This window comes from Solanum lycopersicum, chromosome 1 (assembly GCF_036512215.1).
Source record: "Solanum lycopersicum chromosome 1, SLM_r2.1".
NCBI lineage: Eukaryota > Viridiplantae > Streptophyta > Magnoliopsida > Solanales > Solanaceae > Solanum > Solanum lycopersicum.
The window spans coordinates 20286956-20313815 of NC_090800.1; the positions used below are offsets into that span (position 1 = coordinate 20286956).

Sequence of the window (26860 nt, forward strand, 5' to 3'; positions counted from 1 at the left end):
GGATTCATCAAAATAGAACTTACAGTTCTTCTCTATCAACTTGTTTAATGGATGACATTTTTTCAAAAATTTCTTCATAAGCCGCCGATAAAAGTCAGCATGCCTAAGAAAACTTCTCACACCCTTCACAGAGATGGGTGGTGGAATCTTCTCTATCACCTCAACTTTGCCTTGATCAACATATATCCCCTTTTCTAAGATTTTATTCCCTAAAACTATCTTTTCTTTCACCTTAAAGTGTCACTTTTCCAAATTTAGTACTAAACTGAAATCTTCACAGCTCTTAAGCACCTCAGCAAGATTATTTAAAAACCGATCAAAGGAGTCGCCAACAACAAAAAAATCATCTATGAACACCTCAATAGTGTCCTTAATCATATTAGAAAATATTGACATTAACACTGGAAGGTTGGTGACGCATTACAGAACTCAAATGTCATCTGTTTGATCCAAAAGTCCGTAAATGGCATGTAAAGATGGTCTTTTCTTGGTCTTTCGAAGCGATACAGATATGGTTGTCGCCAGAATAGCTATAAAGAAGATAATACCAACCATGGCCTGCAAGTCTGTCTAACATTTGGTCCGTGAAGGTCATTGGAAAATAGTACTTTTCAATCCATGCACTCAACTTCAAGTAGTCGAAGTAAAATCTCCATCCGATAACGGGACGTATCGAAACAAGCTCATTCCCATTAGGTACCACATTCATCCCACCCTTTTTAGGAACGCACTAAACAGGGCAAACCTAAATTTTATATACAATAGAGTAAATGACCCCAACATCTAACCACTTGATGATCTTTTTTTTGACAACTTCTTGCATAGGCGCATTCAACCTTTTTTGGTGCTCCATACTGGGTTTGTGATCCGACATCTGTTGGATTTTTTTTAGGAACAAATACCCGGTAGAATACCAATAATATTTTCAATAGTCTATCCAATGGCTTATCTGAACCTCTTCAATAGCGTCACTAAGCACTGTACTTGTTGGCGATTCAACTCTGCTGCATTAACCATCGACAAAGTGTCATTTGTGCCAAGGAAAAGATACCTTAAGAATGGTGGTAGATCCTTCATCTCTAATTTCAGTGCTTCCAAAATAGATGATCTCACGGTAGGGACTCGAAATTCTTCCTGTCAAACTAAGACTTCTTCGGGTTTTACCGATATTCATTTCTTCCAAGTGCGGCCACCAAAGAATCATACTCTTTAATACCATCACTGTTGAAACTCATGATGACCACCGCTAGTGCCTTAACACATGGCCTCTCTTCAATTTGCACTTCCAATAGACTCTCAATTGTGTAGTTTATAGCAGATAACATTTGGAACTCCCTACTCTTCTTCATGGACCTACAAATATTGAAAGTTTCTTCTTCATTTCTTAACCTAAATTTCAACTGCCCCTTTTTCCATATTCACTAACGCATACCTAGTGTTAAGGAATGGTCTACATCGAATAACGGGGACCTTAAAATCAACCTCACAGTGAAGAATCAAAAATTTGGCCGGAAAGATGAACGACTCTTCTTTAATAAGAACATCATGGAGTACACCTATGGGCCTCTTCACAGTTCGATCAATAATCAATAACTGCATCATGGTAATCTTAGGGTCCCCTTAGCCCTAATTTCTTATAAATGGACAGTGGCATGAGATTTATGCTCATACCAAGATCATACAACGCCTTCACAAAGTGTGTCAACCCTATAGTACATTGAACAGTGAAGGCACCCGAATCCTTTTTCTTGTGCACAAATGACCTTGTGGCAATAAGACTGCAATGTTGCATTTTGTCATTATCTTCAAAACTCACCAACCTCTTCTTTTGCACCATACCCTTCATAACTTAACATATCTAGGAATTTGCTCTAAAGCTTTTATCATCGGAACATTGATGGAAAGTTGCGTCAAGATAGTGATAAATCGGTGATAGTTCCCACCTTCCATTTTCTTTACTAATATATGTGGAAATAGTCGTGGAGTCCTAGAAATGGGGACCACTTTCTGAGATAACTCTATTTTTTTTGTTGTTGAATCACCCAACTCTCCTATTGATTGTGATACATCATTTTTCCTTCTCATATCACCTTCTACTAATGACGACATAGGTGGGTCAATGGTAGGATTACCTAGTCGAGTAGTAAGTGCCATGTAATGCCCATCATTCATTGGTTTCTGGATAGTGTTGCTTGGAAAAGTGCAAGGTTGGCGTGGGTTCACTGTAGTGTACAACGAAGTCATCTTTTGGTCAAGGTGCTTTATTGAGACCGCATTTGCATCCAACTTTTTCCGATGCTAGATAGGTCACTTCTCATCTCCTTGACATTCTCATCAGTTGATTCAAACATCCTTATGATCTTCTGCATCTTATCCTCAATCCATTCCATACTACCTCTAGTTTCCCAATTTTATGGAGGAACACATGGCCTAACCCAATAATTTTTGTTACTATATTTGTTGTGGTTGAAGTTGTTGTCATGATTTTACTTCCCATCTTGAAAATATTGACCATCTCAATTGTAGTTTTATTAGTTTCGACCTTTATTTACTTGACCTTGGTGCCAATTATCATGATTGGGACATTCACCTTTGCTCAAAAAACCCCCGTTTGATCAATAACTGCATGTGCATCCTCTTCATAGTAATACTTTTCTGCCGGTGGTGGGGGTTTAGTAAAATAGTTTACCGCATTCACTGTGCTTCAGTCTCAACTCAGTGCTTGAAGAACAACCCTAACTCGGTTCTTATCAGCCCCATATCTTTTCAAATCTCACCAGCAGCTAGATTGTTTGTACCATGAAAAGGAAGGTGTTATGCCGAGTAATCGACTTTTTAGTGCTCCCAAATTTTTTGTTTCAGGATTGTCACACACGGAATCTAGACCCCAGATAAGACCGGCGTTGTTAACCTTTAAGAGGTCGCAGACAAGCCTCTACTTATCTTTCATCACAATCATATAGTTAAATTTGTGGAAAATTTAGAACTTCTTAAAACATAAAAAAAGTATACTTTCACTTCATATAATTACTGGATAAGAGTGATACGCTACGGCTCAAACTGAAAAACCATCTATAATAGATTAAACAATTGAAATAAAGAATTCATAATATAATAATAGTTTGCCAAACGGCCTTATTACAAAGCTTTGAACAATTGTTTGAAAGGAAACGCTAGGGACAATATCCACTAGATATGTATAATGTACTTAAGCTAAAAAGAAAATGTAGCATCCTCGAACTCAAGAGGACCTACCAAAGGTCTTGAGATACTAGCTCGAACCACTTCAATGAATATTCAATCCTCTTCAAGAACATGCACCTAAAAAATAGTAATAGAATATGGGTTAGAACACATTTGTACTAAATATCGGTGTATGCACATAAACACATAAGGACTATGCATGATCAAGGAAAGCTATTCCTATAGCAGCATGACGTTTTTGGAATGTGAAGTCACTATACTTTTGTAATTTATAATTTGTGATTCATGCTATGAATATGCCATATTTTAATGCATTTAAATCTAACAACTCGTTTTTGATATGAACACAAGACCTTGATCATGAACATAATCTTAGAATAACTCGAGCAAAAGTTAATATTTTTGCTCCCTTATGACGAGAGCTTCTATCCCATGCCCTAGTTTATTTTTCATTCTTTTTCTTCTTGTTGTTGTGTAGTTCAATAATCTCCTTTGATCCTATGATATACACACAAGTGCAATGATTCATTGTATTCCCATACCTACAATAAATCGAGTAAGTAATACGAAGGACTAAGGAAATTATTTTGCTACCCTACTTACAAGTTATATTTCTCATTCTTGTTAAATTGGGCATAAATGTATTTCTAAGCCAATCTTTATAGGCTATTCCCATTCTTTGGTTATTTTAATATTATATAGATCTTGGGGCATATAGTTAAAACTTATGATCTTGCTTACTTTGGGAATGAAGTCTTTTATAAGCCAATATTTATTGGCTATCCACATTATTTGACAATTTTGGATAATATATATATTATTGTTATGACCATTATTTGATCACTGCATATATAAAGATGATGGGGCATATATGTATACTCTAATTGATGAGTTATTAATTTTTTGGTCTTATATGACAATCTTAATTGTGTATGCCCATTAATCTTTCACTTGCATAATATAAGAAGTCATTATTAGCCAATCTTTATCATTGTTGGCATAAATCAATAACTGTTAATACTTCTTTCTTATCGAACACTGAAGAATTGATGTACTTATGCTTTTGTTTACTTAGTTCACTTTGAAGTTACATCTCTTCTTCTTTCTTACTTACTTTCTAAATGAAAACTACAGCATTAAGATCATGTGAGGTAACATATAATTCAGTGTCTTCCCCACAAAGAAAAGAGGTGGTTCACTGGCTAAAGTTAATCTAGATCATGTGAGTTAACATGAAATCAGTGTCTGCTCCATACTAAAAATAGGTGATTCACTGGCAAAAGTTAAACTGAGTCCTGTGTCTTCCCCAAACAAAAAAGTGGTGGTTCACCTGCTATAGGAAAAACAAGTCCAGTGTCTTCCCCAAACCTAAAAGAGGTGGTTCACAGATAAAGTAAAACCAAATACTTTTAATGCATTTAACCGACATAGATCATATAAGATAAACAAGAAATCCAGTGTCTACCCCACACTGAAAAGGGGTGGCTCAAAGACCAAAGTAAAATCAAATGCTACCTAGATCTCTTAGGTGGAACAGACTAGCTAGTTCCTATGCTGGCAGCTTATTTCAAAGATTAGGAGATTTCGGAGACTCTTATCCCCCTTGGTGGTAGCCTTATATCATGAGGCTTACATGTGCTTGCACAACATCATTGCTAGTCTATAAGTGATGTGCTCAATTTCTTATACTTTATAACTTCTAGAGTTGACTCATACATTATGGAAGCTTGCTTCTAATACGAGGTATGCTTAAATAAATGGATGACTTGTAATCCCTTTCTTTATTTTAAGAATGTGAACTTAAACATTGCATTATAATCATGGTTCTAATGAGACTTGTGTCACAATTTTTAACACTGTCTTTTGTGAGTATCTTTTAAATTTATCGTTTATGTGCAAATGAGACTTGTCTCACTTCCTTTAACACCCCACACTTGTCAATTTTATAAATTATAAGCTTTTTATTATGTCATTACTCACCTTATCTTGCTCTATGTCATTTGTTAGCCTTATACCATTGTTTATGAAAGTTATAAACTTATTCAATTTACTACTATATTCGTCGTTCATTTTGATAGGGTATGTTGAGACTTGTCCCAGTGATTTGAATACCTTTTGTTATGATTTCATTGACTTACATTGGTCATGCTTAATTTTTTATGGCTTAGTCATAGACAATTTTATATCATATTTTGATAAATAACATTGTAACCCAATTTATTGGCATAAAACAAACTTTCACTAAACACTGTCATGAGAAAATCATTAGCCAATTCACTTAACTTCATGTATATACTATGGTAATCTTATTATTTCAAGCAAGTAAACTTTTAACATTAAAATAAACTTCATAAACAACATATAACAATTTCATCTTCTCGAACACTATTAGGCATTACAACATTATTTATCTTTTTTAAATAATACTTTAGTCATACAGATCTAACCTATAGGTCTTATTTGACATTATGAAATTATGAAACCTACACATAATGATCAGTTAGCACAGCATACCAACAACATGATCATGATTCGTATTATAGATACCATTAAAATCGTAAATAGGGAGAACTAGGGAGATGAACATTTGTTTCATTAGGAACAACCCTAATTTCGTTTTCTTGAATTCTAAACTTTTGAGTATCCTCTTGGAGAAAGGAATCCAAAAGAAAACCCATACCTTAATTTAGAATTTAATCTACTAATATCACCTTGAACATTACATGAAAACCTTGAAGAATTTCCTTGAAATTGCCTAAGGAAACTCGAGAGTATTTTCTCTTTTTCTTGCATTTTTCTTACTATTTTAAGTCATGAGTTTCTAGTGGTTGAATGTTAGTCTAAGTCTTAGGAACTGATATTAACTAATTCAACTTAGGCTAATTAAGTTAATTAAATCAATCAATTATCTAATTACCAAAGTGCCCCTCTTATATTTACTAAAAATAAGAAAGCATTTGGCTTAGAAAAATCTTAAAATTAGCTAAGGTTCTCGGCATTGACTTTGATTTTAAATTATTTAATTAAGTTGATAATTTAATTAATTAGGTGATTTAGGTAATTTATAAAATATCTCTAAGGAAATCGGACCATAATCAACCCCTTTGGTCCATCGTACGTTATGTACTAGTATGTTTCGTGAGTTAGTTAATAGGCTAGTGTCACCCGATTAGGTCTTAGATTGTCAGGTGCACTAGTTAGTTTATTTATGTTTTTCTTAGCTTTGTTAGATAATTAGGTAAGTTAGTTAGATACTAGGACTGCTTAGGAAGCTAGGCCTCATGTGGCTGTACCCGCATGCGTGCCTGCCTCCTTAATCATTCTAACCAAATTTGGGTGAGGGTTGGTCGCTTGGTCTCTTGAGCATGTGTTGCTGCTCATATCTTGTTGTCCGAAGGATCCTCACTATATCCTTGGGAGATGCATACTTTACATGGCCATTTTAAATGATCATGTACTATGGTACCTAGGCTTGACACCTGGATTCCTTGTACCTAATTTGTGTGTTAAGGAATTTAGGATTTTTGTTTAGGGTCTTCATTGCGGTTACAATTCCTAAACACGCTTGAGTTGGGGCTTTTGAACCAAATTGTATATTAAGTTCTTTATTAATACATAGAAATTAGCTAACAGCCTTAACCCAATATTCTCTAACATGCCCAATATTACTCAATATTGGGCATTGGATGCCTATGTACCCCAATACATATTCTTAAACACTAATACGCTCTTAACTATACAAGTACATTTTCTGGAATGTTACATTATCACCCTTTACGATAATACATCCCCAAATGACACCACACATCATTTTGAAAAAAAAGAGGGTATTTTCGAATAACACATCACATAATTGAAACTTTACTCTTTGTGAATATATGATTAACAACTTACTCTGGATGATGCACATCACTCAAAGCTTATCTGAAGCTTCATATTAGAGATTGAGCAACTTCCTTTTCAATCCTTCTTTATCTCAATGCACACAAAAACTCATGCAACACAAAAAATCATGTGAATGCTATACAAAACAACAACATGAATGCAAGCATGAACTCATATTAACTTATATAGTGCAAGTATAAAACACACTATTATGGACTTAAAACACCAAAACCTGCTAATGCACTAAAACATAGAGTTTCATAAACAAAATCAGACTTAGGAAGAGTATATTTGACCTTAAGAACTGAAAAAGTGCGGGTAACGGGATAGCATATTGGCCTCGGCCTCCCATTTTGCTCCCTCTACAAGGTGGTTCGTCCATAACACTTTTACGGTGGAAAACTCCTCGTTCCTCAGCCGCTTAGCTTGGCGATCTAAAATATTAATAGGAACCTCTTTGTAAGAAAGGTTCTCATAGACTCCTAACCTGTCAACTGGCAGAATGGATGCTGGATCGCCTAGACACTTTTTAACAATCGAAACATGGAACACAGGATGAACAGAGGCCAAGTCATTTGGTAACTTCAGTTCATAAGAAATATTCCCTAGTCGCTGTAAGATCTCATAATGACCTATATACCTCGGCCTCAACTTCCCTTTCTTACCAAACCTCATAACCCCTTTCATGGGTGATATCTTCAGGTAAACTTGATCACGTACCTCAAATTCAAGAGCTCTCATCCTTTTATCAACATAGGATTTTTGACGACTTTAAGTAGTAGCCAATCCATCCCTGATCATTCTCACCTTTTCCATAGACTCATGAATGATCTTAGGGCCAAGGATGGAAGACTCTCCTACCTTAAACCACCCATCTAGAGACCTACATCTCCTTCCATATAATGCTTTAAAAGGTGTCATCCCAATACTTGAATGGTTGATATTATTATAAAAAAAAACATAGTCAATGACAAGTGATCATCTCAACTGCCCTTGAAGTCGATAACACATGCCCTCAGCATTTCGTCAAGCGTCTGAATGGTACACTCTACTTATACGTCCATCTGGGATAAAAGAAATACTGGGCTTCACCTGTGTAACCGAGATCTTTTATAAATATATCCCAAAGTAAGAAGTGAATTGGGCTCCTCTATCGTAAGAGATAGATAAAGAAATCACATGTCACGTCACTATCTCATCAATATACAACTTAGCATAATCTACAACCCTGTAAGTAGATTTGACATGTATAAAATTAGCACACTTACTCATCCTGTCAACAATGACTCAAATAGAATCATGCAGTCTCTGGTCCTAGGCAAACCAGCCACAAAATCCATATTAATAGCCTCAAGTTTCCATATTGGAATCTCAATTGACTGGGTAAAACCTCCAGGCTTAAGGTGTTCGGCCTTAACCTATTGGCAATTGGGGAACTCCTCCACAAACATAGAAATATCTCGCTTCATGCCTTTCCACAAGTAAATCTCCATGAGATCATGATACATCTTGGTAAAACCTTAATGAATGGAATACCTGGAGCCATGAGCCTCTACAATAATATTAGACCTCAGATCATCAATATTGGGCGCACATAATTTGCTCTGGTATCTAAGAACACTATCCTCCTAGGGAGAATGATTCATTCAACTTACTCAACACTGAGTCTTTCAACTCCATAAGTACTGGGTCGAGATGCTAGTTAGCTTTGACATCTACAACAAATGAGGATTCAAAACTAGAATGAACTTAAACGCCGCCACTTGATGTATCTACCAGCCGTACACCTCACCAAGACAATTAGTGTACCTCTTTAACCATCTCCTTATTCTCATCATCAATATGAGACACACTGCCCATGCTCACTTGGCTAAAAGCATAAACAACTATATTTGTCTTACATGGGTAATAGTGGACACTCATGTCATAATCCTTGAAAAGCTCTAGCCATCTACTCTGAAGAAGATTCAATTCTCTCTGTGTAAAAACATACTGAATACTTTTATGGACAATAAATACATCAACATGTACACCATATATGTAATGTCTCAAAAGTTTTAACGCAAATACCATAACAACTAACTCAAGATCATGGGTAGGGTAATGCTTCTCATGGATTTTCAACTGTCTTGATGCATAGGCAATCACCTTTCCACCCTACATAAGAACACATTCTAAACCTACTCGGGAAGCATCATAGTATACCACATTCCTTTCGCCACTCCTGGGCAATGTGAGAACTGGGATGGAGTGAGTCAGTATTTAAGATATTGAAAGTTCTTTTCACAAGTTTCAGACCACTCAAACTTTGCCTTCTTCTTTGTTAAAAAGTAGAGCAGCAATAGTGGAAAACCCCTCAACACACCTGCAATAGTTATTAGCCAAACCCAAGAAACCCCGGATGTCTTTAGGATTAATGGATCTTAGTCAGTTCTTTACTGCCTCAAACATTTTCAGGTCAACCTCTACACCCTGGTCAGTAAGAATATGACCAAGGAAGGTCACTACTATCATCCAAAACTCAAATTTGCTGAATTTTGCATACAACTTATGTTCCTCAGTACTTGCAATGTCATTCTTAAATTCTGTTCATTCTGTAATCTCTTCTTAGAGTATATATGATGATTTCATATATGAATACTATGATAAAAAAAAGGAAGGTATTCGTGGAATAACCTATTCATAAGGTCCATAAACGCGGCTAATGCGTTAATGAGACCAAATGATATGAGAAGAAACTCATAATGAACATGTCTAGAATGGAAGGTAGTCTTAGGAATGTTCTATTGTCTAACTCTAAGTATGTGATACCCTGACCGGAGATCTATTTTAGAAAAGAAACTTGAACCTTTGAGCTGATCAAATATATCATCCATTCGGGGATGAGGGTATTTGTTCTTCATAGTGACTTTGTTGAGTTTCTTATAATCAATGCACATTCTAAGAGTTCCATCTTTTTTCTTAACGAACAACACTAGAGCGCCCCATAGGGATACTCTCGGCTAGATGAAGCCTTTATAAAGTAGATTTTTTAACTGCAACTTCAACTCTTTGATTTCAGTTGGAGCCATTCTATAGGGAAGAATGCAAATTGGTTTGGTGTTGAGATCTAAGTCAACACCAAAGTCAATTTCGCATTCAGGAGGGATTCTGGTAAATCCTTCGAAAAGACATCTTGAAACTCATTCACTGTGGACAATGAGTCTACGGAAGGAACCTCATTCTCTAAGTCATTGACTCTGACTAAGTGGTATAAATACACTTAGATAAAATCTTATTGGCTTTAAGATTGGAAACTATTTGGCTTGTTGGATTTGAACCACACCCTTCCCATTCCAGCTCTAACTCATTTGGAAACCAAAACCTTACTACCCTGTTTCGATATTCTATGGTAGTACAACACTTTTGGAGACAATCCATATCAAAAATTATATAAAAACCAAGCATGGTTAATTCTATTAGGTCAGCATAGGTAACTATATCAAGAATATTTTTTGGACAACATCTATATACTCTTTCGGCTCTAATGTTGTCTCCTTTGGGAGTACTAACTAAAAAAGGCTCATGCAAGATCATAAGAAACAAGTAAAATTTGCTAGCTACTAAAGGAGTAACAAAAGACAAGGTAGATTCTAGATCTAACAATGCATACATAGGAAAAGAAAAAAACAAGTGGTTACCAATGACCACATCATCTGACTTCTCCTGCTCGACTACAATAGTAGTATTAGGCCGAGGCTGAGTATCTGCCTCGGCCTAATTCTTTACATATGGGCAATCCCTATACATATGCCCACTCCTGCCGCACCCATAGCAGGCATTCGAACCTACCATACACTAACCTCCGTGCAAACGGACACACTTAACATACTCTCCAGTAGCTGGGGCTTGAGGAGGAGCTTAGTTTCCCTTAGCAGTTGCTTCTCCAACTCTCCTACCTGCGGTCCTTCTTGTGTTCACGCACACAGAAGAGGGAATTTAGATTCTATACTGACATAGAATGTCAAAACTTTACATGGCATGATAAAGAGTAGAAGAAGGGGAGATTCTTAACATCACCTAGTCTCTAAATCATGATTGTGGTGCAATTCACAACCATTAGTTAGAAACTACGGAACGTGATTTTTTGAGCCTTGGTTCGTAGGTAATTTAACTTCATGCTCTGATACCAAGTTTGTTACACATGGAATCTAGACCCCATATGAGATCGGCGTTGTTATCCTCTCAGAAGTCGCATACAAGACTTTTCTTATCTTTCATCAGAATCATTTGTGTGAAATTTAAAAATTCTTAAAACATAATGAAGTATTCTTAGACTTCATAAAATTACTGCATAAGAGTTACATACTACGGCTCAAACTGAACAACCATCTATAATAGATTAAATAATTGAAATAAAGAATTCATAATACAATAATAGCTTACCAAACGACCTTAATACAAAGATTTGAACAACTGTTTGAAAGGAAATGCTAGGGACAACATACACTAGGTATGTCTAATGTACCAAAGCTATAAAGCAAATGTAGCATCCTCGAACTCAAGCGGACCTACAAAAGGTATGGAGATACTAGTCCAAACCGCTTCAATGAATCTTCAATCATCTTCAAGAACCTGCACCTATAAAAACAGTAATAGTATAGGGGTTAGTACACACTTGAACTAAGTATGGGTGCATTCACATAAACACACAAGGACTATGTATGATCAAGGAAATCCCTCCCTATAACAACATGTCATTTCTTGAATGTGAAGTCATTGTACTTTCCTAATTCGTTATTTGTGATTCATACTATGGATATGACATGTTTTCAGGCATTTAAATCACACAAGTTGTTTTATATATCAACATAAGACCTTCGAATCATGAACATAATTTTATGACAACTTGAGAAAAAGTTAATATTTTTGCTCCCTTGGGATGAGAGCTTCTCTCCCATGCTTAAGTTTATTTTTCAGTCTTTTTCTTCTTGTTGTTGTGTAGTTCACTGATCTCCTTTTCTCCTATGTTTTACATATAATTGCAAGATACATTGTAGTCCCAAACCTACAATGAATCGAGTAAGTAATCCAAAGGACTAAGTAAGTGATTTGGCTACCCTACTCAAAAATATATTTCTCATTCTTGTTAAATGGGGCATGGATGTATTTATAAGCAAATCTTTGTTGTCTATGCCAATTCTTTGATTATTTACATAATTTATAGATCCTGGGGCATATTGTTAAAACTTATGATCTTGCTTACTTTGGGCATGAAGTCTTTATAACCCAATCTTTATTGGCTATGCACATTATTTGATCATTTTGGATAATATAAAGATTATTGGCTATGCCCATTATTTGATCATTTTGGATAATATAAATAGTATTGGCTATGCCCATTATTTTATCACTGCATAACATAAAGATACTGGGGCATATTTTTGTACTCCAATCGATTAGTTATTAAGTTTTTGCCCTTATAAGCCAATTTTTATCGGGTATGCCCATTAATCATTCGATTGCATGATATAAGAACTCATTATAACTCAATATTTATCTTTGTTGGCGTAAGCCAAACACTAATTAATTGATATACTAAAGCTTTTGTTTACTTAGTTCCCTTTGAACATACATGTCTTCTTCTTTCTTTCTTACTTTATTAAAAAAATCTTTAGAATTAAGATCATGTGAGATAACATGAAATTCAGTGTCTTCTCCACACTGAAAAAAGAGGTGGTTCACCGGTTAAAGTGAATCTTGATTATGAGAGATAACATGAAATCAAGTGTTTGCCCTACAGTGAAAAGGGGTGGTTCACTGGAAAAGTGAAACCGAGTGCAGTGTCTTTCCCACACTGAAAAGAGGCGGTGTTCCGGCTAAAGTTAAACCAAGTCCTGTTTCTTCCCCACAATGAAAAGAGGTGGTTCACGTCTCAAGTGAAACAAGATACTTTCCTGAGCATTTAACCGACATAGATCATGTGTGCTAAACATAAAACCCACTGTCTGCCCCACACTGAAAAGGGGTGGTACACTGGCCGAAGTGAAACAAAATACTACCTAGATCTCTTAGGTGAAATCATTTATCTAGTTCCTATGTTGGCAACATAGTTCAACGACTAGGAGATTTCAGAGACTTTGATCCATCTTTGTGGTAGCCTCATCTCATGAGGCTTATATGTGCTTGAACAAGCTCATTGCTAATCTATCGGTGCTTTGCTCAATTTCTTATACATTATAACTTTTAGAGTTGAGTTATACATTATGAGTGCTTGCTTTTAATATGAGGTATGCTTAACTCAATGGATGACTTGTCATACCTTTATTTATTTAATGAATTTGAACTTAAAACTTACATTATCATGATGGTGTTAATGAGACATTTTTTACGATTTCTAACACACTCTTATGTGAGTATCATTAAAACTATTGTTTAGGTGCAAATGAGACTTCTCTCACTTCCTTTAACATCTCATTCTTGTCAATTTCATAATTAATAAGCTTTTAATTTTGTCATTACTCACCTTATCTTGCTCAATTTCATCTGGTAGCCTTATACCATTCTTTATGAAAGTTATAAACCTATTGAATGTACTACTATATTCATAGTTCATTTTGATAGGGTATGTTGGGACTTGTCCCATGATTGGTATACCCTTGGTTATGAATTCATTGAGTTACATTGGTCATGCTTAATTTGGTATAACTTAGTCAGTAGCCAATTTTATATGTTATTTTGAAAATAACAATGTATCCAATTTATTGGAATAAACTAAACTTTTACTAAACACTGGTCATGAGAATATCATTAGCCAATTCACTTAAATTCATATATATACTATAGTAATCTCATTACATTAAGCAAGTAAACTTTTAAAAGTAAAATAAACTTCATAAACAATTCTTAACAATTTAATCTTCTCGTACACAATTAGGCATTACAATATTTTTATCTAATGTAAATAATACTCTAATCATACGGATCTAACCTATAGGTCTCATTCGACATTATCAATTTAAGAAACCTACACATAATGATCAGTTAGGACCACATTCCAACAACAGGATCGAAATTTGGATTTTACATACCATTTAATAAGAAATAGGTAGAACTAGGGAAATGAACATTCGTTTCATTAGGAACAACCATAGTTTCTTTTTGTTGGATTCAAAACTTATGAAAAGCATCTTGGAGAAAGGAATCCAAGGGAAAAAACCTTACAGTAGAATTGATCTACAAATATCACCTTGAACTTTGCACGAAAACCTTAAAGAATCACTTTGAAATAGCCTAAGGGAACGAGAGTATTTCGAATTTTTCTTTCATTTTTCTTACCGTTTCAAGTCATGAGTCTCTAGTGTTTGAACGCGAGTATACGTCTTAGGAACAGATATTGACTAAGTCAACATAGGATAATTATGTTAATTAGAAAAATCAATCACCTAATTACCAAAATGCCCCTTCTAAATTGACTAAAAATAGGAAAGCATTTGACTTAGCCAAATCTGAAAATTAGCTAACGGTCATGTCCTTGACTTTGACAATAAATTGATTAATTAAGTGGTTAGTTTAATTAATTAATTGACCTAAGGTAATTACTAAAATACTGCTAAATCACTAGGACCTTAACCAATCCCTTTGGACCATCTTAGGTAATGTATTAGGATGTTTCTAGAGTTAGTTACTAGGCTATTGTAACCCGGTTAGGTCTTCTGTTGTTGGGTGCACTAGTTGGTTTATTTTTGTTTATCCTAGGTGAATTATCTAATTAGGCAAGTTAGTTAGAGCCTATGATTGTTTAGGAAGCTACGCCCCCATATGTCTTTACCCACACACGTGTTTGCCCCCTTAACCACCCTAACCGAATTATGTTGGGTCTTGGATGGTTGATCGCTTGTCTGTTGCACATGTGTTGCTGCTTATTTCTTGTTGTCCCAAGGATTCTCACTATATCCTTGGTCACTAGTTGCTCTATTTGATAATTTTAAATGATCGTGTGCTATGGTACCTAAGCTTGACACTTGGATGCCTCGTACCTAATTTATGAGTTAACGAATTAAGCATTTTAGTTTAGGTTCTTCATTGCAGGTACAATTCCTATACAAGGTTGAATTGAGGGAATTTGAACCAAATTGTATTTTAAGTTACTTGTTAATACATAGAATTTGGCTAACACCCTTAAGTCAATATTCTTTAACATGCCCAATATTAGTCAATATTGGGTATTTGGATGCCTATGTACCCCAAATACATATTCTTAAAAACTAATAGGCTCTTCATTAGACAAGTACGTTTTCTGGAATGTTACAGAGATATCTTCTCCAACTTCTCTTCAATCTCAGTATATGTGCATTCCTTGTAGGAGCCACTAACAATAGTATCATGCACCGCTTTGTTGTTGTTGTATTGACCTCAATATATATACTCATTGGATGACTTATTATTGATGCAATCAGGTTGGACACCCCTCACAAATGCATTTAATCTATCCCAATAAATTCTCACCGACTCTATAAGCAGTGCATCAAAGTTTTTCACCTTATCCTTGTGATTGTGCTTCTTGAACACTAGATAATACATTGATAAGAACATATCTCACAATTGATCCCAAGTATAGATTGAATTGTAGTGCAGCCCCGTGAACCATATAGCAGCCTTTCATGTCATTGATGGAGAGAACACTCGTAACCCAAAGACATCCATGTCTAAATACAGTCTACCCACACAACTTTTGCAAATTTCCCTTAGCTTGGCTATGTGAGCATGGTCATCTTCCAAAGGGGGACCCGAAAATAAAACCCTCGTGGTGAGAATCTGCATCAGTCTTCTCGTCACCACGACTGTATGCTCAGGAAGCAGGGGTTAGGACAAGAGGCCTATCAAAGTCTGCAATGTTCACATTGCCTCTATAATAATTATAAGGTCGTGGGCTACTTGAGGTTGCACTCCTAAGGAATTTCCTAACATATTATCAATGGGCGTCTGGTGTTTTGTACTAAAAAGTATTGGAGGTTGTAAGTTTATTACATCACCTACATTTTTTCTATTTAGGTTACTTGGGACCCTATATTCTCAATCATTTTCAAGGTTTGATTCTATTCGGGATCAAAAGGAGTGAGTGGTTCCCCTCGGCTTCATGTACTGGCATACACTAAAGCTAGACTTATGAGACAAAAACACAAAAAAGTAAAATTATGAAATAGTTGACTTAAGTTAAGTGATGTACTTAAAATTCATCTATAAGCCAAATTCCCCGATAGTGTTGCCAAAATTTTATTCGCTCAAATTATACCTCCCAAAAGAAGCATAAGCGATCACTATCAAGTAAAGAATCCAACTAGTAGGTTGGGTTCGATCCCATGAGGAATATGGTTTAGACTTAAACTTTAACCCACACTTATATATTTGTAGTCATGGTATTTCTGAATCAAGTAAGTAAGGGGTGGGGGGTTGAGAATCAAATTCCTTTGATTGTGAGATTATCAAGTGAACAAAAGAAAATTTTGGTTGATATCAAGATAGGAAAATAACTAGTGTACGTGTGTTCCCGACAAGTTCATAACACGGTATTCCTAGTAATAGGAATTCTTTCCTAATGTATTATATTGAAAGTGATAAATTAGCTATCTTTAAATCCTTGATATGATATCTAGATAATTTCACCCCGCACTTTGGTTTGGCTACATGTTTATAATTTACTAACCCTTACCATTTCCTCATATTATACATCATAATTGAAGTATGGCTTACTTATTACTTTGTACCAATCGACACTAGCCTATTAGATACTATCACACAAAATCTATGCTTATACTCCTTTTTTTATTAACCAACTCCTTGGTCCGCTAAGTCCGCTAAGTAGCAACAAGGCGCGTTCTAACATGTATACTCGTTTAAAAGACTTCTAAACAAAAGGATTATTAATGCATGCAAAAGCAGTATTCAAGTATTGTTTAATTAATAGTTATACGTTGTTAATCCCACATGATTCCGACAAACCTAGTTGTGGATTTAGTTACTTAAGTTATCAAGATCAAAATTCTTCTTTTAAGATGAAGAAATCACGAACTTACTTACAAAGAAGGATAAAACCAAAAATTTCACTAAAATTTTAATCCAAAATTTCCAATACCAAATTCGGAAATTAATTAATCGTGCAAGTTTGCAAAAATTAATCTCCAATAAACAAACTAGAACAAGAATTATAGTAGCGAGCCCCCAAAACATGGTTTTTATCCTTTGTTTGTAGAAAACATAGTCTTAATGAAAAAGGATTTCATATAAATAATGTTTTGTTCATGCACGCAACTTCAATCAACAAGACAACTGATGGGTCATCAATCGATCGACGATCCGTGGATTGCTTCTATCAGCAAAGACATGGAAAATATCTTTCTCTCCGGATGGTACCCTCTCTAAGTCAAACGATAGACCAACAATACTGCCTATCATTCCATCTATGGTCCATTGATGCTACTCTGTTACACTACACTTCGATTATTCAAATATCAGGTACTGGAACCTTGGAATCACAAAGTATGGTTCACCAGTATGGTCCACCGATCGACCAACGGACAGTCGATGCCAACCGTGGTTCTACACTTAGTAAGACTTTCCTGATTTCCTCCGATGACTAGGTTACTTATCTATTGTCACATCCGAGAAGTACCCCCTAGATGAAAGCGTTGTCATAGTCCTTGAAGAGGCATAATACTAGCCTCTAAGCATTCGTCATTACATTCATAAGCTAAAAAGTGTAGAAAATTTAAAACTTACATCTACAACTACTTCATGATGTTTACATAGACCTCGATGGAAGAAACATTTAACTAGATTTAATAGAGATTTATAATATGATTTTTGTAATGGCATTATGGTCATTTAACATATAATTAAAAAATCAGATTTTAACATTTGAACAAACCTTATTTTGACTAAGTCTCAACTAGAATCCTAATTCTAAGGAACCTGTCTCTTTTTCACGTTACATCCACTCTCACGATCTGCCTCTCTCTCACTCTTTATTTCACGTTCTCTCTGTCTAACCAAAACACAAGAACAGAAAATCTAAAAAAGTTCTTCACACTTGAAGAACTTACACGAAAAATATTAACAAATAAGCTAACAAAAACGTAAAACAATGTTCCGTCGGGTTTGTGTTGGACTTTCGAGACCTGGACGTGAGTTTGGACAAGGTTTTTTGAAAGCAATTCATGGGTTGAAGGACATTGAAATCAGGTATTGTTTTATCTCCTAGAATCCTTACTGAAAGAGAATTTTATTTCCCATGCAGTCAACGAATCTTGAAACTAGGGTTGGTCTCGTTCATGTCGGCCTCCTTTTCCCTAGTATCCCTTTGATCTCAATGTGAAATAGGTTAGAGATCATGTTGTTGGCATGTTTCCTAGTTGTTTAAGTAAGAAATGTTATTTTCGTGATAATGTTTTCATGATTATGTGTTTGGAATTGTAAGCATATTAAGTTATGCCAACCGAAAGTATGTGAAAAATGATTTGTTTTTATGGTTGAATTTTATGTCCAAATGTTTGTGTAAATCATGAGTAGTGGTGTAATGTTGCTAGATGTCATGGTAATTCTTGTCTGAATATAAATTTTTTATAAAAAATATTACACTTAAAGATGCACGAAATGATCCATGAAATATCCTAAAAATTAACGTATCAATGATGATAAAAAGAAGCTGAAAATAGTGAAAAATTTCCAACATTTGGTAGATTGGGTTCGTCCAAACAATGTGGTGCAAAATGCATTGAAAAAATGAATGTAAAATAAGTTAAATCACTAAGGATTGAACCCAAGACATCATTACATGAATGCAAAAAAAAATCAACAAAAGATTAAGACGAAAATTTATTGGGGATTGAACCCATGACCTCACTAAATGAAAATTTCATAAAATTTTTGTGACAAAAATGCAAGGAAAAAAGAGATATGGTGAGTGGGGATTGAACACACAACCTCTTGAATGGATGAGAGAGCTAGGGGAAAAGTAAAGGAGAAAATAAATCTGGAGAGTGGGGATTGAACCCAAAACCTCTTTGATAGTTGACAAAGTTAAGAGATAAATTAAAAGAAAAATAATGAGCTTGTGGGGGGGTATTGAACCCACAACCTCCTTTATATAAACTAAAAATGAGAGTAGAATAAGAAAGGGAATATTATTGGGTTGTATGGGGATCGAACTAGGGTCCCCCAAATCTGAAAAATTCAATAAAAAGGTTTAAAATGAGATTTAGTGTTGTCCAAAGGATTTGAAATCGGGTTCCCTTGCCCAATTCCGCATAGACACATAAGTAATATGTAAGTAAATGTTAATGAATGCTGCCTATAAAGATCGAAATCAACTTCTTTGCATATCTACAAGATTCATAAGTGTTGTACCACATAATCTTGTGTAATCTTGTGTAAATATGAATCACTTAGACAAACTATGTATGAAGCCTCATGGCTTGTATGTGTGGCCTCATAAGTCTAGCATAAATTTAAAAGTAAGTAAGCCTAAGATGTATGTGATAAAATGATATAACCCTAGAAGGGTTAAGTAAGAGTGTGAAATACACTAAATGGCCAAGTGCATTGGCATATGATAAAATGAACATTCACGTGAAGGGGTGAGTAATTATGAAAAGAAAATGTGTTGAAGTTAATAGATGATGTGACAATATGATAAGAGGACAATGTTAAACATTAGATCAATCTCAAATGAGCCAAAGTAAATGTTACAAAAACGTACTCATCTATGAGAGTGAAAAGCTAATGAAGAGACAAGTCTATATGAGCACTCTAATGAAAGTATTGAAATCAATGCATACTTAATACTAATTATTAGATTGGAAATCATCTAATGAGATACGATATCCTCCTGCTAAAAGCCAACTTCCATGATATGTAGTTGAATGTAATGGAACTTTATACTAAGCACCGATTGGTAAGCTATGAGCGGTAATTGCTTCCTTCAGGAAGGGCATAGATTCACGTAACTTTCATGAGATGATACTTTCTAGAATGTTGGGTATGGGTCTCCTCATATCTCCTAGTCTATGAGCCTATACAGCCAATATATGGATCTAGCATGGTTCAATTCCCTAAATATGCTAGCATATTTTGTTCATTTTGGCCAGTGATTCCACCTCTTTTCGTGGTGATTAAACACTGGATTTAATGATTCTCACATGATCTATTTAGGTTAAGGTTTAAGTTCCCAAAGAAAGAATGAGGCTAGCCTAAAATAATTGACATAATGAAATGAACGATACCAAAGTTATTATGATAGGATAATAAAGAGGTGAGCAAGACTCAAGTAATGACACTAAGTTATTCTTGGTTATTGCACAACAAACCCGATGAGAGTCTTATACGACATTCTAGGTATGACTAGTGATTGAACTAGTATATGAATGAATGAAAATGATGTAGGTATGAATTAATGAAGAAGACTCTGTGTTTTCTAAAGTAGCATCCCTAGTTAGGGCCCCATATGCTGAGCTCTCATTTTGGGAAGTCCTAATGTCAAATCCATGATTCCAAGGTCTCATGGCATATGAAAGAAACATGTGAACTATGGGATATGATATGTGAAATATTCTATTTTCTACTTGCAAAATGACAAGTATGATGATGCATGTTACTCTCATGGCATGACTTTCCTAATTCAAATTTGGCAAGTCCAGTGACTTTCCTAATCCAAATTTCGCAAGGCCATTGACTTGAATTTCCATAAATCATGTTGTTGGGAAAGATCTATTCTTACTCATGCATGTCCTTTATGTCTGCTTGTATATACCAATACTTAGTACAAGTGTGTACTAATCCCATAAAATATATACTTTTAGGTACATGCACAGGTGGACGTTAGAGCTTATAGTAGGACCGTACATCTATTCAGACGATGAGCAGTCATCCGGATGTTCTTTGCCCTCATGCTTTTGATGACGCTTGTCTATTATATTCTATTTTAGATATAGGTTTGAGTTACTGCAGTATGTTCCACTAGTGTTTCATTCTCATCTTATTTAAGACATTGTATTGGTGCCATTTTGGCAAGTATACATTTACTGTAGTATGAAACTATTTCTTTCATTCAATGATCTTAATATTAGATGGTTGATTGTGAACGTTTATGAGTTTAATTAAATGTCTTAAATAAATGTTAAGTAACACAAATTTCAAATTTTGCGCTAAAACTAACCTAGATGAAGTAACGATGACATTGGTAGGCATGTCTTTGACCTTTGAGAGGTCAACGACGCCGGTCTCGTCTGGGGTCTAGACTCCGATCGTGAATAAGTTTGTATCAGAGCCTGAGGTTAAATTTTGAGTATAATAAGTTCACATCAACCACATTGAGTAGTGTCCATGTCATCGTAGTGAAGTGCACCATTATCCTGTATTAGAGATTGCATAATGCATAGGAAAAAATCCCTTCTTCTGATCTTACTGTGTCTTCTCTAATATCTTATTTCTTTGTGTTATGAGTGTGTCTAAACATAAATCCTTATTGTTTTCTGAAAATGAATAATAGGAGGAACGTTGGTCAGAGAAGAGGAGAAGCAGTTGCTAGGAGTAACCAAGTTCAATCCCATGCTTCAACTTAAAGAGTGTCCATGCCAGTTAACCCAGCTTGGTTGACTGATGTGGAGGTGCAGACAACACTGGCTTAGATGGCTCAGGTCATCACCATGCAGGCCCAGGCTATGACGACCCAGGCCAACAGACAGAATATTCAGAGGGAGGAACCATTGGGAATCCTCCGATTTTCATAGGGTCCAAGACTTTAGAGGATCCCCATGAGTTTGTGGATGGGGTGAATAAGATTTCGGTGACCATGGGGCCCACATATATGAAGAAGGTGGAGATGAATTCCTAGCAGCTCAAGATAGCCTTCCTAGAGAGATTATTCCTCAGGGAGATGAGGGAGGCCATGGTTGAGGAATTTATCGGCCTTAAGTAGGAATCTATGATAGTCAGGGAGTATTCCCTGAAGTTTGTTAAAATGTCAAGGTATTCCACTTCCCTTGTGTCTAACAACAGGGATAAGATCAGCAGGTTCCTCGCAGGAATAACCGGAGATCTAGAGGAGGAATGTTGGGCTGTGATGCTCCACGATAACATGGACCGCTCCAAGTTGATGGTGCATGTACAACAGGTAGAGTACAACTGGAAGAAGAGGGGCGTCCGTGATGCTAGGAAGCCTAAGCCTTCTAATCAGGCAGCTCCTAGCAATAGTTGCAATAGGAAAAACATCGGCGTCCTTGAGCAGCCCAAATTCAAAAAGGGCCATAAGAGTTCAAGGAACTCTAACATTCAAAGGACTGCAACACCTAGAGAAGGTAGACCTGAGCACGAGAAGGTCAATGGAGGTGATGTGCAGCATCCCTGAAAGAAGTGTGCCATGTGTGGCCGTGATCATAGTGGAGAGTGCAGACAGGGCACTAATGCCTGCTTCGGTTACAGAAAGAACGAGCACATGGTCAAGGACTAGCCATAGTGGAGGGGTCAGGCTTGAGGTAATACTCAGCCTAGGCCTAATCCATAGGGTGCAGCAGAAGACGATCCTTCTAAGAGGAATATGTTCTACGCCCTGAAGGGCAGGGAGGAGTAGGAGAAGTTTGTTGATGTGGTCGCTGGTATGCTGCAACTATTCTCAACTTCTGTTTATGCCTTACTTGATCCAGGGTCTACACTTTCCTTTGTAACTCCTTTTCTTGCTCGCACCCTTGAGATATTTCCTGAAGCTTTGCATGATCCTATAGTGGTTGGTAAATTTTTAGGAGAAATTGTAAGAACTAAAAGAGTATACAAGGATTGCACAATAGTTTTATGTGATAAGATTGCATCGCAAACTTGGATGATTTACCAATGCATGATTTTTATATTATGTTATGACTGGCATTGTGGTAGATAGTTATTACTGTCATTCGGGGACGAATGTTCTAAAGGGGAGTGGGGGATAATGTAACAACCATAAAAAATGATATGTTAAGTAATGTTTAATGTGTCTAGAATGCCTACGATTAGACTAGGTTAACACAGATTGATGTGCGTAGAACCAAATCTTCGAACCCTTGCGACAACCAAGCCAACTAAATTAAAGACTTAGTTGATCTAGGAAAGATTGGTTCCAGCTATGTAGGGCTCCCGAATATGAAGATTTACCTGGATGACTCTTTACCGTACTTAAAAAGGGAAAATCTTGAGTTTGGAGGGTCTAGGAGTAAAATTGTCTTTTTCCAGGCTAAGGGTAATATCTTAATTATCCTAAATATGAAATTAACTATTTAATTAATATGGTGGAGGTGCATTGTGGGTAGAAATGGCCGAAATTGCCTATTGAGCAGAATCCACTCGAGTTCAAACCTAGGTGGGAGCCACGATTTAACTTGATTATTTATATTGGAGAATTAATTTAATTAATTAATAATTAAAATCTAATTTAACAAAAAGGAAAATCAGATTATTATTATTTAATTATTAATTAATGGGGCCGGGGGGGACGAGTTTTCGTGATAGGGACTTCGCGGGTTGGAACCTCGACGGAAGCAACATTTAAGTGGATTTAATAGAGATTTATAATCTGATTTTTGTAATGGCATTATGTTCATTTAAGATATAATTCAAAAGAATAAGATTTTAACAGTTGAACAAACCTTTTTTGGACTAAGTCTCAACAAGAATCCTAATCTTAAGGAACCTCTCTCTTTTTCGCGTTTCATCCACTCTTACAATCTGCCTATCTCTCACTCTTTATTTCACGTTCTCTCTGCCTTACAAAAACACAAGAACAGGCAATCTAAAAAAGTTCTTCACACTTGAAGAACTTACACGAAAAATGTAAACAAACAAGCTAACCAAAAACGTAAAGCAAAGTTCTGTCGGGTTTGTGTTGGACTTTCGGGGTCTGGATGTGAGTTTGGAGAAGGTTTTTGGGAAGAAAGTCATGAGTTAAACGACATTGAAATAAGGTATTGGTTTCTCTCCTTGATTCCTTACTCAAAGAGAATTTTCTTTCCCATGAAGTCAACGAATCTTGAAACTAGGGTTGTTCCCGTTCATGTCGGCCTCCTTGTCCCTAGTATCCCTTTGATCTCAATGTGTAATAGGTTAGAGATCATGTTGTTGGCATGTTTTCTGGTAGTTTAAGTATGAAATTTGATTTTCGTGTTAATGTGTTTGAAATTGTAAGCATGTTAAGTTATACCAACCGAAAGTATGTGAAAATCGATTTGTTTTTATGGTTGAAATTTATATGCAAATGTTTGTGTAAATCATGAGATGTAACAGTGGTGTAATGTTGCTGGATGTAATCATAATTCTTGTCTGAATATAATAATAAAAAAAATATTACACTTAAAGATGCACGAAATGATCCACGAAATGTCCTAAAATTAACGTATCAATGATGATAAAAAGAGGCTAAAAATAGTGAACAAATTTCCAACATTTGGTAGGTTGGTTTCGGCCAAATAAAATTGTAAAAAATGCAATAAAAAATAAAGGTAAAGTAAGTGAAATCACTATATTGAACCCAGTACATCATTACATAAAAGCTACAAAAAAATCAACAAAAGACTAAGACAAAAATGGAATGGAAGAGACTAATTTTCGAGCCTGCTGGAAATTGTAGTCTCGGCCAACTTTTAATAAAATGAGCTTCATTTAAAAAAAATAAAATGTAATGTCATAGGGGATTGAACTTTGACTTCACTAAATGAAAATTTTAAAAAAAAGTCTTAAGAAAAATTCAAGGAACAAAATAGATATGGTGAGTGGGGATTGAACCCACAACATCTTAAATAGATGAGAGAGTTAGGAGAAAAGTAAAGGAGAAAATAAATGTGGAGAGTGGGGATTGAACCCAAAACCTCTTGGATAGGTGAGAAAGTTAAGAGATAAATTAAAAGAAAAATGATGAGCTTGTGGGGGGGATTGAACCCACGATCTCCTACACTTAAACTAAAAAGGAGAGTAGAAAAAGAAAGGAAATATTATTGGGTTGATGGGGATCGAACTAGGGTCCCCCAAATTTGAAAAAATAAAATAAAAAAAGTTTTAAATGAGATTAAGTGTTGTCCAAAGGATTCGAAATTGGTTCACTTTCCTAATTCCCAATTGACACATAAGTCTTACGTAAATAAATGTTTAATGAATGCTGCCTATAAAGATCGAAATCAACAACTTTGCATATCTACAAGATGCATAAGTCTTGTACCACATAATCTTGGGTAAACATGAATCACTTAGAAAAACTATGAATGAAGCCGCATGGCTTGTATGTGTGGCCTCAGAAGCTTAGCAAACATTTAAAGTAACTAAGCCTATGATGTATGTGATAAAATGATATAACTCTAGAAGGGTTAAGTAAGAGTATGAAACACACTAAATGGACAAGTGCATTGGTATATGATAAAATGAACATTCACGTGAAGGGGTGAGTAATTATGAAAAGCAACTCTGTTGAAGTTAATAAATAATGTGACAATATGATATAGGCTAATGCGAAAGATGAGATCAATCTCAAATGAGCCAAAGTAAATGTTACAAAAACATTCTTATCTATGAGAGTGAAAAGCTAATGAAGAGACAAGTCTCTATGAACACTCTAATGAAAGTATTGAAGTTAATGCATACTCAATACTAATGATTAGATGGGAAATCATCTAATGAGCTATGTTATCCTCATGCTAAAAGCTAATTTCCATGATGTGTGAGTTGAATGTAATGGAACATAATATTGAGCACCGATTGGCAAGCTATGAGCGGTTATGCCTTCTTTCGGGAAGGGAATAAATTCACATAACTCTCATGAGATGAGATTGTCCAGAATGCTGGGTATGGGTCTCCTTATATCTCCTAGTCTATGAGCCTATATTACCAATATATGGATCTAGAAGGGCTCAATTCCCTTTATACGCTAGCATGTTTTGTTCACTTTGGTCAGTGATTCCACCTGTTTTAGTGGTGATTACATACTAGATTCAATAATGCTCACACGATCTATGTCGGTTAAGATTAAAGTTCCCAAATAAAGATGAGCTGGCCTAAAATAATGCACATAATGAAATAAATGATACAAAAGTTATTATGACAGGATAATAAAGAGGTGAGCTAGACTCAACTAATGACACTAAGTTATTCTTTGTCATTTCACAACAAACCCGATGAGTGTCTTATACGATATCCTAGGTATGACTAGTGATTGAACTAGTATATGAATGAATGAATATGATGTACGTATGAAACAATGAACCAGACTCTATGTTTGCTAAAGTAGGATCCCTAGTTGAGGCCCCATATATTGAGCCCTCATTTGGGAAGTCCTAATGTCAAGTCCATGATTCCATGGTCTCATGGCATATGAAAGAATGATGTGAACTATGTGATATGACATGGTCAATATCTTATGTGTTGCTTGAAAATGGTAAGTATGATGATTCATGTTACTCTCATGGCATGACTTTCCTAATCCAAATTTGGAAATTCCACTAACTTTCCTAATCAAAATTTGGCAAGTCCACTTACTTTATAAATAAACATTTGGCTAGTCCACTGACTTGACTTTCTATATATCATGTTATTAGGAAAGATCTATTCTTACTTTTGGATGTCCCTGGTATGTGTTTGCATATACCCATACTTAGTATAAGTGTGCATGAATCCCATACAATATCTACTTTTAGGTGAAGGGACAAGTGGACGTTAGAGCTTAAAGTATGACGTTGCATCTATCAGGACGTGGAGGATTCATCCGGATTTGGTATGCCCTCATGCT

The 26860-nt window shown here is 35.6% G+C and overlaps 1 protein-coding gene across 1 annotated transcript; it reads right to left on the reverse strand.

Moving 5' to 3' along the window:
* Positions 1–7386: 7386 nt before the first annotated feature.
* LOC138341667 (uncharacterized) lies at positions 7387–7830 on the reverse strand. Its single transcript, XM_069293244.1, has one exon. The coding sequence runs from the start codon at positions 7828–7830 to the stop codon at positions 7387–7389; it is 444 nt and encodes a 147-aa protein (XP_069149345.1).
* Positions 7831–26860: the final 19030 nt, after the last annotated feature.

Coding starts and splice junctions, on each gene's coding strand:
- LOC138341667 (XM_069293244.1), bottom strand. CDS start 7,830: ATGAGAGCTCTTGAATTTGAGGTACGTGATCAAGTTTACCTGAAGATA.